The following is a 17233-nucleotide window of genomic DNA, read 5'->3' on the forward strand; positions in this document are numbered from 1 at the left end:
GGATAGTGATGATAATGTGTGCAACCTGTAAAGCGCTGCAGAATATGTTAGCGCTATATAAAAATAAATATTAATAACTTATATTCCAGTTCATCTCATTCAGTTTTGTTTTAGGTTTTTGCACTTAGGGCAGGTAAGGGTGTGGACTCTCTTTCTTTGAGAGGCTGAAAACAGTGGCCTACGGGACCGCACCTTGCCCTCCCCAGTCTGTCTGCCGCCCACTGTCACCAGTACCTGCATCTGCAGGATGCTACCCTACCGGCCTCTTCTTCCACCAATCAGCGTGAGACAGCTGACGCAATGACGTCATTTTATCATATCAGCTGTGCATTGCGGAAAGTCAGTGCATCGGAGAGAGCAGAGGCAGAGCGCTGGCGGAAAGGGAATGAGGTATGTGTTGTTTTTTTTCACGAGTATGGGATGTTTGGCTGGACATGGGGAGGCTATGGGGTCTCATGCTGCACATGAGGAGACTATATCGTTGTTATGCTGGACACGGGGAGGCTATGTGAAGTCTCATGCTGGACATGTGGAGGCTATGTAGGTTCTCATGCTGGACACGGGGAGGCTATGTGGGGTCTCATGCTGATCACGGGGAAGCTACGTGGGGTCTCAGGCTGATCATGGGGAGGCTATGTGGGGTCTCATGATGATCATGGGGAGGCTGGCTATGTGGGTCTCATGATGATTATGGGGAGGCTGGCTATGTCAGTCTCATGATGATCATGGGGAGGCTATGTGGGGACTCAAATGGTATACAGGAGGATGTCAGCATACTTAATTCTGCTCAATAGTAAGTGATATATTTATTTTATATTATTATTAAATGTAATTAATATGTCAATATTAAAATTGAGCAGAATTAATTTCAGCCTACTGATTCAGCCCTCCACAACAGTCACAGTCTCTCTATTGGCCCCTCGGGAAAATTAGTTGCCCATCCCTGTCCAAGTCCCATGTTTCACAGACCTATGAAACCAGAATAAGTCTTGCTAACATTTCTGTTTCACACCTGTCTTATCTGCAGAGATGGGCTCTGCTTCCTTCTCCTATGGCTGACTCCCTTTGTTCTGCTCCACATTGGATCTTACCAGCGTTCCTCAGTGTCATAACCTCAAATACAGTCATATGTTAAAGTTTGGGCACCCCTATTAATGTTAACCTTTTTTCTTTATAACAATTTTGTTTTTTGCAACAGCTATTTTAGTTTCATATATCTAATAACTGATGGACTCAGTTATATTTCTGGATTCAAATGAGGTTTATTGTACGAACAGAAAATGTGCAATCTGCATTTAAACAAAATTTGACCGGTGCAAAAGTATGGGCACCATTATCATTTTCTTGATTTGAACACTCCTAACTACTTTTTACTGACTTCCTGAAGCACTAAATTGGTTTTGTAACCTCATTGAGCTTTGAACTTCATAGCCAGGTGTATCAAATCATGAGAAAAGGTATTTAAGGTGGCCACTTGCAAGTAGTTCTCCTATTTGATTCTCCTATGAAGAGTGGCATCATGGGCTCCTCAAAACAACTCTCAAATGCTCTGAAAACAAAGATTATTCAACATAGCTTTTCAGGGGAAGGATACAAAAAGTTGTCTCAGAGATTTAACCTGTCAGTTTCCACTGTGAGGAACATAGTAAGGAAATGGAAGAACACAGGTACAGTTCTTGTTAAGCCCAGAAGTGGCAGGCCAAGAAAAATATCAGAAAGGCAGAGAAGAATGGTGAGAACAGTCAAGGACAATCCACAGACCACCTCCAAAGACCTGCAGCATCATCTTGCTGCAGATGGTGTCACTGTGCATCGGTCAACAATACAGCGCACTTTGCACAAGGAGAAGCTGTATGGGAGAGTGATGCGAAAGAAGCCGTTTCTGCAAGCACGCCACAAACAGAGTCGCCTGAGGTATGCAAAAGCACATTTGGACAAGCCAGTTACATTTTGGAAGAAGGTCCTGTGGACTGATGAAACAAAGATTGAGTTGTTTGGTCATACAAAAAGGCGTTATGCATGGAGGCTAAAAAACACAGCATTCCAAGAAAAACACTTGCTACCCACAGTAAAATTTGGTGGAGGTTCCATCATGCTTTGGGGCTGTGTGGCCAATGCCGGCACCGGGAATCTTGTTAAAGTTGAGGGTCGCATGGATTCAACTCAGTATCAGCAGATTCTTGACAATAATGTGCAAGAATCAGTGACGAAGTTGAAGTTACGCAGGGGATGGATATTTCAGCAAGACAATGATCCAAAACACCGCTCCAAATCTACTCAGGCATTCATGCAGAGGAACAATTACAATGTTCTGGAATGGCCATCCCAGTCCCCAGACCTGAATATCATTGAACATCTGTGGGATGATTTGAAGCGGGCTGTCCATGCTCGGCGACCATCAAACTTAACTGAACTGGAATTGTTTTGTAAGCAGGAATGGTCACAAATACCTTCATCCAGGAACTCATTAATAGCTACAGGAAGCGACTAGAGGCTGTTATTTTTGCAAAAGGAGGATCTACGAAATATTAATGTCACTTTTATGTTGAAGTGCCCATACTTTTGCACCGGTCAAATTTTGTTAAAATGCAGATTGCACATTTTCTGTTAGTACAATAAACCTCATTTGAATCCAGAAATATAACTGAGTCCATCAGTTATTAGATATATGAAACTGAAATAGCTGTTGCAAAAACCAAAATTGTTATAAAGAAAAAAGGTTAACATTAATAGGGGTGTCCAAACTTTAACATATGACTGTATGAGAGACCTGGAGCAGTTTGCAAAGAGTGGTCCAAAATTCCAGTTGAGAGGTGTAAGAAGCTTGTTGATGGTTATAGAAAGCGATTAATTGCAGGTATTTCAAAGGGTGTACAACCAAATATTAAGTTGAGGGTACCAACAATTTTGTCTTGCTCATTTTTGGGGTTTTGTGTGAAATGATGTCCAATTCGCATTTTTTTTGTGTTGTTCAAATGCACACAAAGAAAATAAACATGTACAAAAAAACATGTGTAATTGCAATAATTTTCTGGGAGAAATACCTAATTTTCTCAAACAATTTCAAGGGTGCCAGCACTTTCGGCCACGACTGTCTATCTTTCATGTAGCAAATACTATTAACATCTCTATACTTTGAAAAGCTTATACCTGTCTGAAATTCTTCTATACTCCATTTGAAAAACTAAATGTTGGTGCTCTGTTTTTGGCAGGTGGACCCATATAATGCTCAACTAAAGCTGACCATATACAATGGATATATCAGTTCTCTCCCAAGCATGAACTCACCGAAACGTGCATGTATGCTTCGGAGTCACACTACCGTATAACACGGCCGAGTGCAATTCGATAAAACATCACATAGCACTCTGCCCAGTGTTATTCTATGGAGCAGCTCTGATCTGCCATTATTTTCTCATGCCTATTCGGCGTGAGAACAAGCATTGCATGCAAACCTATGGGTGCGAGTGAAACATTACATGGCACTCGGGATGAAACCTCAGTGCAGTCCGATATACGCAGAGACGAGCAATGGAGGAAATGGTGAAATTACTTTCTCCATCTTCTCCGCACCTGCGCTGTGATCCGCAGGCAGCACAGTAGCATGGCTCTTGCATCTGATGCCATACGCTGGTGTGATTCCAGCTTGATAAGGAAAAAGAATAACAAAAATTTAAAAAAAATGCCTAATCCCTCTCTGCCAGAAATCATTATTGTAGGAAAGGCAAAATGCTCCCATACACATTGTTGTGTTTGGCTGACTTTAATGACTTTCACCCCAAGTTGAAATTTCCATACACAGTATTTTTATTACTGCTCAATATTATTCTATCGCGTAAAATTAATACTGATATGGGAATAGTTTTGACATTGCTTAACAGCAGAATATTTGTATCTTAAACTACCCTGCTGGCTCAGATCTGACCCAATTTCTGAACTTTAGATTCCGTTGATATGTGTCTAAAATGCACATATTTTGTATATTCACACACCTGTTGTGGTTGGTAATTGGAAATTGGGTTCAGCGTTGTCCAAAACTGGTAGACAGAATTGGGTGCTTGCCGATCCAAGCATAGGATCCTTGTCACTCAGCATGTTCTTCAAGGAGTCTTCAACGACATGTTGGCTTGTGGCAAAATCGTCACAGCCTTCACTTTCTAGGTTATCGCCTAGAAATAGGGCATCATCCAAATGTTCACTAGGGATTAAATGGTTGAATGTGTCAACTATATCCATGAAGAATTCTGTATATTTCAGTCCTGTGAAAAAACATCTAGGGTTACTCAACTGCAGAAAGTTCTTTAACATTATTCAACAACATAATGAACACACTGCAGAGAAAATCTACATAAAATGCTTACTTATCTAGTCCTGACTTCTTGATGTATCATTCTGCCATCAGACCCAAGTTAGAATTGTACGGGATTCTCGGCAGTAAAGAGCATAATACCATGGCAGGTCCGATAAGTTACACAGCAGCTATTGATGGCCACACATTAGATGTAAGTTGGCAGCAGAATGGAAGTGAAAAGTATGCAATTTTTTATGCTTTAAAGAGGTTGTCCAATACTAAGACAGCAGCTTCCCAATCTGATCATTTGCCCCCCCCACCGTGAAAATAAAAACAGTATAGAATTAAAATGGCTGCTGCCTTGTTTCACTGAGAAACCTATCCTGAAATGTTAGGCCGGATGCTTCTGAGCATGTGCAGGAGAAGCTCTGCCCTCCTTTGTGTGTTGGAAGATGGGCTCTTACTACTGCAGACACCAGAGGTGCTGAGGTAAGAAGAGGCCGCCCAAACCTATGTGTGCCGGCTCTCTGAATAACAATATAAGCATCTCACTCCCAGGATCCTGTACCAACATTATAGGATAGGTTTGTGCCAGTGTAAAAAAAAAGACAAAACGATTGTGATTTACTAATTAAATATATTTAGGAACTTATTTAGATTGACATTTCCTTTTGTTCTTTATTTTTTCTATTCTAAGAGAGGCTCTAACTTTTTTTTTACATTTTTGGGTGTAGTCAGACGGCCGTCTCAAGCAGACCAAGATCGGGACGCAGTGCACTGTTTGGCTGGTGGTTCTCCGGACCCAAGCATGACAATTTCATATATTTCTATGCAGTTGTCATGCTCAGTACAGATACAACACACATACGTCCAACATGGACGTGTAAATGAGGCTTTAAACTGACATGCAGCCCATTAGACAAGTCTTCAGGCAAAGCCTGATACGTTTCTGGAGCGGACAGACCTGAAGCAGAAAACAATGGCACTATGTATTTGCTTCGCAGTAGGAAAAGGGTGGCCATGGTCCTGCCTTCTGTCATCTCATTCCAAAGACATACTGATAGGGAATTTAGATAGTGAGCCCCATTGGGGACAGCGATGATGATATTTGCAAGGTGCTGCAAAAATGATGGGGCTATATAAGCAAAGCATCTATAATGTTTAATTAGTTCAGGTCGATGCTATCAATGACCCCAGGAGTTCAAGCTGGTGTGAACACCCTCATCTAGTACATAATGGGTTGGAAGACCTGAGTCAAGAAGGTGTTCTGTGTTATTTATGGACAGAACCCATGCCCAATACAGTTTTTGGAGCTACTCACATATTCATGCTTTTTATGAATAAAATGGTCCGCAAAAAAAATTCCTCTTTGATGCAAGTTATGGATCAAAATCAGTCATACACGTGTGAATCTGTGAAAATCCCGGACAGCACACAGATGGCAACGGTGTACTGTCCCCGCGTGCTGTCTGTGGTAAACACTGATGAAACTCGGATCCAGAACGCTGATGAATGACCGTCCTTGCTTTTACGTACAATAGAAATCACGGACATTTGAATGAGGTCTGACGGTGTGTTGTGTTCACACAGAGTTTTTTGAGCAGTGACTCTCCAATCAAAACTCGTTTTTTAAACCCCTCATGGTATTTGGAGATTTTCTGCTACAAATCGTCAGTGTGAACACACCCTTAGCCATATTTAGGGCAAGCAGTAGGTGAACATGCCTAAAGAATAGTCATATGTTTTTGGATAAGCATCACGGAGATACTTGTAATGAATACTCATTATCTACTCTGTGAATATACTATTGTTTAAAGGGAACTTGTCAGCAGGTTTTTGTACCCCAACTATTATCTGTCAAGTCACTGTAATGCTGAATAAATCCATTCCTTAGTTTTAGCAATCCATGTTTCAGTTTCGGTAAAATCCCGTATACAATTTTATATAGTAATGAGCCGCACGTGCAGCGGGCATGGCCCAGCACTTACAACTCTCCAGCTTCTCTGTCCCTGACAGGTCAATCTTCTCTGTGACCTGCTATCCCACCCAAGATCTTGTGCAAGCATCACCATTCCAGGGGCACTGCATGCTTAGCTCAATAGTCCAGCTCTCACAATGGCCTCAGGACCTTACTGCACACGTGCCACCCTGGAAATGATGGCGCTTGTGCAATATCCAGGTGGGGGGGAGCAGGTCACCGAGGAAACTGACCTGTCAGTCAGTGACAGAAGGGCGGCAGCGAAGGAGAGAGGCGGAACTAGGCCCCTGCACTTGTGGCTCATTAGCATAAACACTGGACAAGGGATTTCTGAAAATGTTCCCTCTAAGCCTACATTATATATGCAGACAATCTGATATAATACTTGTGGCTGATAATATGGAAATCCACAGCAAGAAAGCAGTTAAATAACCAAAGAATATCTTCAGAGAAAGAAACTCTTGTCTTTTATCACAAAATTTACAATGGCAAAAAAAAAATACCAGGCGACTGGTAATACATATGTAAAAGGACAGGCACATGACTAAGGCTACTTTCAGACTAGCGTACTGAGGCGCAGCCATGGCCGCCGCTAAGCCCCGCCCCCGGCTGCGCCTCCTCTGGTCAGCTCCTCCTACAATCACATGACGCTGCATGCGATCAGCGTACCCTATATTTAGCGTTGGGTACGCTGGCCATGCGCTGGTATGATTTTGCCGGCGCTTGCGCCCTCTTGGCGCTGCGCCGAGCGCACAAAAATGCAACGCTTAAAATTGAAGGGATTGGGGACTAATCGTATTGACCTGGGAAGTGCATTCCAAAGAATTGGCACAGCACGTGTATGGTCTGGGAGACGGGAGTGGGAGCTTCTGATTATTGAAAATATCAACCTCAGGTCATCAGCAGTACGGAGGGCGCGGGTAGGGATTTATACTGAAACAAGGGAAGAGATGTAGGGTGATGCTGAGCCATGGAGAGCTTTGTGGGTGAGGGTAATAAGTTTGTACTGGATTCTGGAGTGGATGGGTAGCCAGAGTAATGACTGGCACAAGGTAGAGGCATCAGTGTAACGATTGGCAAGGAATATGATCCTGGCTGCAGCATTCAAGGCAGATTGGAGGGGGGAGAGTTTGGTAAGAGGGAGACCGATTAGAAGAGAGTTACAATAGTCGAGACGAGAATGAATAAGCGAAACAGTAAGAGTTTCTGCGGAGTCAAAAGTAAGAAAAGGTCGAATACTATAAATGTTTTTGAGGTGCAGATAACAAGAGCGAGCCAGTGATCGGATGTGGGGGGCAAAGGAAAGCTCGGAGTCAAGTATGACCCCAAGACAGCGGGCATGTTGCTGGGGAGTAATAGTGGAACCACACACGGAAGTGGCAATGTCGAGTATAGGTACATTAGTAGCGGGAGGAAACACAAGGAGTTCAGTCTTTGACAGGTTCAGTTTCAGATATAGTGAGGACATGATGTTAGACACAGCATTTAGACAATCGCTGGTGTTTTCTAGAAAGGCAGGCGTGATGTCAGGAGAAGAAGCGTATAATTGGGTGTCATCTGCATAGAGATGGTACTGGAAACCAAATCTACTGATTGTTTGACCAATAGGGGCAGTGTACAAAGAAGAGAGGGGGCCTAGGACTGATCCTTGAGGAACCCCAACAGTAAGGGGAAGATGAGAGGAGGAGGAACCAGCAAAAGATACAGTATAGGAGTGGTCAGAGAGATAGGAGGGAAACCAGGAGAGAACAGTGTCCTTGAGGCCAATGGAACGGAGCATAGTGAGGAGGAGGTGATGATCCAGTGTCGAATGCTGCAGAGAGATCCAAGAGAATTAGCAAGGAGTAATGACCATTTGATTTAGCTGTTAGTGGATCATTAGAGACTTTAGTGAGGGCAGTTTCAGTAGAGTGTAAAGAGTGGAAACCTGATTGGAGAGGGTTGAGAAGAGAGTTATCAGAGACAGCGGATGAAGGGAAGATTAGAGACAGGTCTATAGTTAGCGGCACAGTTTTGGTCGAGGGATGGTTTTTTAAGTAGTGGATGTATGATGGCATGCTTAAATGAGGAGGGAAAGATACCAGAAGAGAGAGAGATTAAATATTTTAGTTAGGTGAGTGGTGACAGCAGGGGAAAGGGACTGGGGGAGATGTGACGGAAATGGGTCACTGGTGCAAGTGGTTGGGCGAGAAGATGGAAGGAGCCTGCTTACTTCTTCTTCTGTGACTGGTTCAAAATCAGAGAGTGAGCTAGATGCAGTGGGGGAGGGAGGACAGTGCATGGTATGAGGTGATTGGGAGATAATTTCCTGTCGGATCTGGTCAATTTTTTCTTTGAAGTAATTGGCCAGATCGTCAGCTCGAAGCTCCGTGGTTGGGCCTGTACTCTTGGGTTGAGTAGAGAATGAAAAGTGTCAAAGAGACGTTTAGGGTTATTGGACAGTGAGGTGATGAGGGTGTTGAAATAGGTTTGTTTTGAGAGGTGAAGGGCAGTGTTGTATGTTCTAAGCATAAACTTATAATGGATGAAATCTTCGTGTAGATTGGATTTTCTCCATAGACGTTCGGCGCACCTGGAGCACCGCTGCAGGAAACGTGTCTGCAGGGTGTGCCAGGGTTGTCGCCATCTGTGTTGTGGTGTTCTATAGAGAAATATCAGTTATGGTTCCAGCATGGACACTGGACTGGGTGGTAATTGCGATGTGTAGTGGAAGTTTAGCCCTTTGGAATAATATAGTCACACTGTTGTGTTGTATAAAATGTATTAATCACTTTAAAACCACACAATGCACTCAGAAAACTAGTTTTTGGAAATTATTTTAAATCTCAAAACATGGTAAATTTTTTTTTTTTTTTTTTTTTTAATTCTGTGGATGCATGGTTGAAAAGCAATGTCTGACTTTCATTTATTCATTTTCATAGATTTTTGATTTATTATTACTTTTGTCAGATTCAAGTTATTTATGTGACCATTGTGGGTTTTTCTGTCATTAAACGAGGAGTACCAACAACTTTGACCACGTGTGTACATTCTCCACCTTCCTGCACTGCATCTTGCTCACTTTCTGTCTTTGAACCAGTCACACAAGTGACAAGGCTCCTTGCATCTTCTTGCCCTACTACTTGCATCAGTGACCATATTCCCTCACATATCCTCCTGTCCCTTTCCCCTGCTGTCACGCACCACTCACCAAACTAAAATATTTAATCTCTCCCTGTCATATCGCATTTTTCCCTTCTCATTTAAACATGCCAGCATACATCCATTAAGGTTATGTGCACACGTAGTTTTGAGAGCTGCGGATTTTTCCCCGCGGATTTGTAAAAATCCGCAGGTCAAAAGTCCTGCGTTTTACCTGCGGATTAGCCTGCGGTTTAATCCTGCGGTTTCACACCTCACAATGCGGATTGTAACCCGCAGCAAATCCACGCGGAAAAATCCGCAGCACGTGCACAGCGTTTTTGGTTTTACCATTGAAAACAATGGTACTGCACAACGCAGCAGAAACTGCTGCGGACTCGCAGGGCCAGAAACGCTGCGGATCCGCAGCAGAATCCACACCGTGTGCACATGGCCTAAAAATCATCCCTCGACCAGAACTGCACTGCCAACTACAGGACCTGCCTCTAATCTTCCCTTTATCTCTAAACTCCTGGAAAGCTTGGTCCACTCACGGCTAAACCGCTATCTCTCAGATAACTCTCTTCTTGATCCTTTACAATCCGGTTTCCGCTCTTTACATTCTACTGACTCTGCCATCTCCTGGATCTCTCTGCAGCATCTGACACTGTGGATCATCCACCAGCACCACCTCACTATGCTACACTTTATCGGACTCAAGGACACTGTTTTCTCTTGGTTCTCCTCCTACCTCTCCTTCACTGTGTCCCTTGCTGGCTCCTCTTCCTCTCCCCTTCTCCTTACTGTTGGGTTCCTGAGGGTTCAGTCCTAGGCCGTATCCTTTTCTCCTTGTACACCACCCCTAATGAACAATCAGTAGATTCGATTCTCAGTACCATCTCTATGCTGATGACACCCAAATATATACCTCATCTCCTTACATTCACCCTGCACAACTACAAAATACCAGTGATTGTCTTTCCACTGTTTCCAACATTAAGTTCTCCCTCTATCTTAACTGAATCTGTCAAAAACTGATCTTCTTGTGTTTCATCCCTTCACTAACCTACCTATGCCCGTTATCACTATTTCCATGTGTTGCTCCACCATTACTCCCCAGCAACATGCCCGCTGTCTTGGTGTCATCTTGGATTCAGATCTTTCCTTGACTCCCCACATCCAATCACTCGCCCGCTCATGTCACTTACACCTCAAAAACATCTCTAGAATTAGATCTTTTCTTACCTTTGAATTGGCAAAAACTCTTGATGAAGCTCATTCTTGTCTGGACTATTGCAACTCTTTACTAATCGGTCTCACTCTTACTAAACTCTCCCCTCTCCAACCCATCCTGAATACAGCAACTATTCCTTTCCAAGTGCTACACCGATGCCTCTACCCTATGCCAATCGTTGCAGTGGTTGCCCATCCAATATACACTTCAATATAAACTTATCACTATCACCTACAAAGTGCTCCATGGTTCAGCACCACCCAACATCTCCTCCCTCGTCTCAGTTTACCACTCCACTAGTTTTGTCCATTCTGCTAATGACTTAAAACTAAAATCCTCAATAATCGGAACCTCCCATTCCAGTCTCCAAGATTTCTGACATGCTGCGCCAATTCTTTGGAATGCACTACCCAGGACATTTAGATTAATTCCCAATACCAACAGTTTTAAGTGTTACCTAAAAAGCAGTACTTTAGACTGGCCTATAGCCCCCCCCCCCACTTATTTTTTGGCCCATACAAAATTTTCTGCAAAATCATGACCCCTGTAACATCTGTTCCCACCCTCCATGCACTTAGTAGCCCTCTGTGTCTGTACTGTACACATACTGGCTGGCGACCACTTCTTGCAGCATTATGTGAACACCCTATGTAGCATATTATGACTGGACAGTATAATACAAGCACGTTTTAGCATTTACCTTTTGGTTCTCCCTTATTTCCTCATAGATTGTAAGAGGGTCCCTTACTCCTTTTGATATCTGAGTTATCCTTATTCTGTAATGTCTTTATTGTCTGTACAAGTCTCCCCTAAAATTGTAAAGTGCTGCAGAATATATGTTGGCACTATAAAAATAAAAAATATTATTATTATTACTAAAAACTTCTGGAGTAAAGCCTGCTGTCAGGTTTCCTTTAATAAAAATCTGTGATGGAAGTTACTGACGGGTGTATTTCGTGGTCCGTATATGAACCTGTGATAAATCCGGGTATAGCAGTCTGCACAGAGACCTTGAAAAAGGGTGTCTTAACCAGACTTTAGAAGTTTTGTGAAAAATATCCAATACAAATCCAGAGGAAACTACGAGAAAATCCACTTGAAAATTCTGCACCAATTCAAGTAGATTTTTGTGTGGATAGTTCTGCATTTTGCCATATGCTTTCCCCAGGATTGTTGTGTGGCAGCACTTCCCTGATCCCCTGGTCACCTTTCAACAATAAAATGTTCACAGCAGCACAACAATAATGCACTTTTTTCAGGCAAGAAATACAAAAAAAAATGTGATATTCTACATTGAAACATGTTCCTTTGGAGTCTTTAGGCTGCGTTCACACGTTGCGGTTTTTTCGCGCTTTTGCGGCAGTTTTTAACAAGCGATTTTGCCGCGAAAACGCAAAAAAACAGCATCTCATGCAATCCTATGGGATTCCGCAATGCTGTGCTAATGCTGCGGATTTTCCCGCGGCGGAATCGCATCGTGGAAAAATATGCAGCACGCTCATTATTTTGAAGAATCGCGGCGATTCCGCCCACATAGGAATGCATTGTTCTGCTCACTTTCCGCATGTGGCTGTGCCCACCATGCGAAAAGTAAGCAGAACATTTGCGCATGATACCCTGGGGGTGGAGGAGAGGACACTCTCCTCCAGGCTGTGGGTACCATATCCCTGTAAAAAAATGGAATAAAAATTTTTTTTAAAAATCGGGTTATATTCACCTTCCGGCATCCCGCGCAGCCTTACCGATGCTTCCGCCAACTCCCATTCCCAGAAATGCCTTGCGGCAAGGACCTGTGATGATGTAGCGGTCTCGCGAGACCGCTACAGTATCGCGAGACCGCTACGTCATCAAAGGTCTCGCAAGGCATTACTGGGAACGGGAGCATTGCGATGATCGGGAACGCTGCGCGGGACGTCGGAAGGTGAGAAAAACACGATTTTTTATTTTTTATTATTTTTAACATTAGATCTTTTTACTACTGATGCTGAATAGACAGCCTCAATAGTAAAAAGTTGGTCACACTCGTCAAACACTGTTTGACGAGTGTGACCAACCTGTCAATCAGTTCTCCAAGCGATGCTACAGATCGCTTGGAAAACGCTAGTATTCAGCAAGCTAATTACACTTGCAAATCGCTAGTTTTTCCGCGGGAATTTAAAATGCGGTTTTCCCGCGGAATGGAATTCCGGGAGTTCCGCAACGTGTGCACATATTAAATCAGAAACCAAGATCCAACAAATGATTTAGAAGTGCCAAATATCCAATATTCAAACCCGTCTGTCCCACTGATAGTGTGAATTATCCAAGAACAGAAATAGCACAATACACATTTAAAATAAAACATATTTTTATTGAAAACATATTAAGACAAAAAACTGTTAAATCCTCTGTAAAAAGACACAAACACGGCTTATATAAATGTATCACATGAAATAAGAATGAACAAATGGTACCTTACAAAAATGCATATTAATAATATGCCATTGGAAACCACCTAACAATACATTATAGCCATTAATCATAGCGAAAAAACATTTGGATCCCATGACAATTAGCTAAATTTACCATATGCTCACTCTCTGGACACGCCCCCTGAGGAAGAGGACGAAATGCGCGTCGGGGTATAGGACACGCGGCTTGTTCCGATCATGTAAGCTACTTTGTTAGATTTATTAGTTCGCGTTGTTTGCTTATTATGATTCACACATGCTGACATTTGGACAGAGACCTTTTTCTAATTTTGGTTCTAGACATTACCACAATGAATGTTAAACAAAACAATTCAGATGCAGTTGAAGTTCAGACTTTCAGCTTTCATTTGAGGGTATTCAAATTAAAATTGGATGAAGGGTTTAGGAGTTTCAGTTCCTTAACATGTGCCACCCTGTTTTTAAAGGGACCAAAAGTAATTGGACAATTGACTCCAAGGCTATTTCATGGACAGGTGTTTCATTATGTCATTCTCAATTAAGCAGAAAAAAGGCCTGGAGTTGATTTGAGGTGAGGTGCTTGCATTTGGAAGGTTTTGCTGTGAAGGAAACCAGCGGTCAAAGGAGCTCTCCATGCAGGTGAAACAAGCCATCCTTAAGCTGCAAAAAAAGAAAAAACCCATCCGAGAAATTGCTACAACATTAGGAGTGGCAAAATCTACAGTTTGGTACATCTTGAGAAAGAAAGAAAGCACTGGTGAACTCATCAATGCAAAAAGACATGGGCGCCCATGGAAGACAACAGTGGTGGATGATCGCAGAATAATCTGCATGGTGAAGAGAAACCCCTTCACAACAGCCAACCAAGTGAACAACACTCTCCAGGAGGTAGGCATATCAATATCCAAATCTACCATAAAGAGAAGACTGCATGAAAGTAAATACAGAGGTTCACTGCACAGTGCAAGCCACTCATAAGCATCAAGAATAAAAAGGCTAGACTGGACTTTGCTAAAAAAAACATCTAAAAAAGCCAGCACAGTTCTAGAAGAACATTCTTTGGACAGATAAAACCAAGATCAACCTCTACCAGAATGATGGAAAGAGAAAAGTATGGCGAAGGCGTGGTAGAGCTCATGATCCAAAGCATACCACATCATCTGTAAAACACGTCGGAGGCAGTGTGATGGCTTGGGCATGCATGGCTGCCAGTGGCACTGGGTCACTAGTGTTTATTGATGTGACACAGGACAGAAGCAGCCGAATGAATGGTGAGATATTCAGAGCCATACTGTGTGCTCAGATCCAGCCAAATGCAGCCAAACTGATTGGTCGTCGTTTCATACTACAGATGGACAATGACCCAAAACATAAAGCCAAAGCAACCCAGGAGTTTATTAAAGCAAAAAAGTGGAATATTCTTGAATGGCCAAGTCAGTCACCTGATCACAACCCAATTGAGCATGCATTTCACTTGTTAAAGACTAAACTTCAGACAAAAAGGCCCACAAACAAACAGCAACTGAAAACCACCGCAGTGAAGGCCTGGCAGAGCATCAAAAAGGAGGAAACACAGCGTCTGGTGAAGTTCATGAGTTCAAGACTTCAGGCTGTCATTGCCAACAAAGGGTTTTCAACCAAGTACTAGAAATGAACATTTTATTTACAATTATTTAATCTGTCCAATTACTTTTGGTCCCTTTAAAAACAGGGTGGCACATGTTAAGGATCTGAAACTCCTAAACCCTTCATCCAATTTTAATGTGGATACCCTCAAATGAAAGCTGAAAGTCTGACCTTCAACTGCATCTGAATTGTTTTGTTTAAAATTCATTGTGGTAATGTCTAGAACCAAAATTAGAAAAATGTTGTCTCTGTCCAAATATATATGGACCTAACTGTATATAGAGCAGGGCTGCTTCCAAATGAAGCCATTCAAAATATGACCATGTAACTTCAAGGTTTCAGAACCGTGAAGCAGTTAAAAGAAGTAACATTCTTGTGTATTATGTTAATTTTTGCTGGTGCTTATTTTGGCGGATTCCAGGTGGAACTTGCCTGAAAGATGTGTGCACATACCCTTACACCAGGGAAGGGGAACTTCCGGCCAACGGGCTGTTTACAGCCTGCGATGTCCTTTTCTCCGGCAGATTCCCTGGTGAAGGGGTTTCTCTTCACCATGAAGATTATTCTGCGATCATCCACCACTGTTGTCTTCCGTGGGCGCCCAGGTCTTTTTGCATTGATGAGTTCACCAGTGCTTTCTTTCTTTCTCAGGATGTACCAAACTGTAGATTTTGCCACTCCTAATGTTGTAGCAATGTTGCTACGTTTTGCCGACTTTAATTGCTCTTTACACTTCAAACACGCACACACAGCATTCACTACTGAACGCTGCAGGGCATGCAAAAAAAGATTACGTCCTTACGCTGGCCAATGCCAGTGTCAGGACGTGCAATGCGGGCAGATTCAGTGAACACTGCGCTCCACTCCCACAAACTAAGACAGCAACACAGCCACAGCTTCTCATTTGATGTTAATGCTCAAATTCCAGCCTGTTCTGTGATATATATGCAACAACCCTCCATGTCTCCTGTGATGTATATGCAACGGCATCTCCTGTGATATACAGTTGTGTGAAAAAGTATTTGCCCCCTTCCTGATTTCCTAGTCTTTTGCATGTTTGAGACATTTAAAATATTTAAGCTCACCAAACAAATTTAAATATTAGACAAAGATAACATAAGAAAACACAAAATGCAATTTTGTAAATTAAGGTCTTTATTATTATTAAGGTAAAAAATCCAAACCTACAGGGCCCTGGTGAAAAAGCGATTGCCCCACCCCCTTAAAACATAAATTAACCGTGGATTATCACATATTTGAACTACGCTTCCCTAATTCCATAGGCACATCCAGGCCTGATTACTGCCACGCCTGTTCTCAATCAAGAAATCACTTAAATAGGACCTGCTTGACAAAGTGAAGTAGACCAAAAGATCCTCAAAATCAAGACATTATGCCGCGATGCAAAAGAAATTGTGGAACAAATAAGAAACAAAATAATTGAGATCTCACTCTGGAAGATGTGATAAAGTCATTTCTAAAGCTTTGGGACTCCAGTGAACCACAGTGAGAGCCATTATTCACAAATGGAAAAAACATGGAACAGTAGTAACCTTCCCAGGAGTTGCCGGCCAACCCAAATTACCCTACGAGCGCAGCAACAACTCATCTAAGAGGTCACAATAGAACCCACAACAACATCCAAAGAACTGCAGTCCTTACTTGCCTCAGTCAAAGTAAGTCAGTATTCATGACTCCAACATAAGAGACTGGGCGAAAATGGCCTGCATGGCAGAGTTCCAAGACAAAAAACACTTAAGCAATAAGAACATAAAGGCTCGTCTCCGTTTTGCCAGAAAACATCTTGATGATCCCCAAGACTTTTGGGAGAATACACAGAGTAGAGACAGCGCTTCAGAGGTTGGTGGATTTTACATCTCCTTTAAGGGCCTGTCACACTAAGCGATATCGCTAGCAATATCGCTATAACGTCACTGGTTTTGTGACGTTATAGCGATATTGCTAGCGATATCGCTATGTCTTATACCTACCTCCGACCGCTCCCCCGCTGGTTACCGCTGATCGCGTGAGAACGGCCTGGGCCATTTCTCGTCGTCAGTGTCACGTTGCCGCCAGACTTGGGGCCTGCTGTTCCTGTCGCGGCCACTAGGAGGCGCCGGACCGCCACTTCGTCGTCAGACTCAGGGACTGCCGTTCCTGCCTCGGCCACTGGGAGGGGCCGTGGTTCCGTCACATCGGACTCAGGGCCTACTGTCCCGGCTTTAGCCTTTAGGAGGCGCCGGTCTGTCACGTTGCCTTTAAATTCGGGGTCTGCTGTTCCGGTCGCAGTCACTAGGAGGCACCATGGCTCGCCCGTGAGTTATCGTGCTGACAGAGTAAGGGCACCAGCGCAGGCATCTGGTGGACGCAGGCTCCGCCCCTCTGTCAGTCATCAGAAGGTTACTGCATCATCATCAGTCCAGGAACCTGTGAGGGGTGACCTGATCCCTCAAATACCTTGGGACTGGTCTTGCAAGCCGCCGGATATATTCTTGGTTCCCCTGTGCGCTACTTGGTGATTGACTATTGTTTGACTCTGACCTCAGCCTGGATTT

General features: G+C 43.1%; 1 protein-coding gene across 1 annotated transcript in view; it reads right to left on the bottom strand.

The window, feature by feature from the left end:
• The window catches only part of PHF3 (PHD finger protein 3), a 172795-nt gene that overhangs the window by 122020 nt on the left and 33542 nt on the right, over positions 1–17233 (bottom strand). The window contains exon 2 of the mRNA XM_073569399.1: positions 3993–4259. Coding sequence (XP_073425500.1) covers positions 3993–4236 — 244 coding nt within the window. The 5' untranslated portion in view covers positions 4237–4259. The remainder of the gene's footprint in view (positions 1–3992; positions 4260–17233) is intronic.

This window comes from Dendrobates tinctorius, unplaced genomic scaffold (genome assembly GCF_039654945.1).
Source record: "Dendrobates tinctorius isolate UK_male_01 unplaced genomic scaffold, ASM3965494v1 ptg000024l, whole genome shotgun sequence".
Lineage (NCBI taxonomy): Eukaryota > Metazoa > Chordata > Amphibia > Anura > Dendrobatidae > Dendrobates > Dendrobates tinctorius.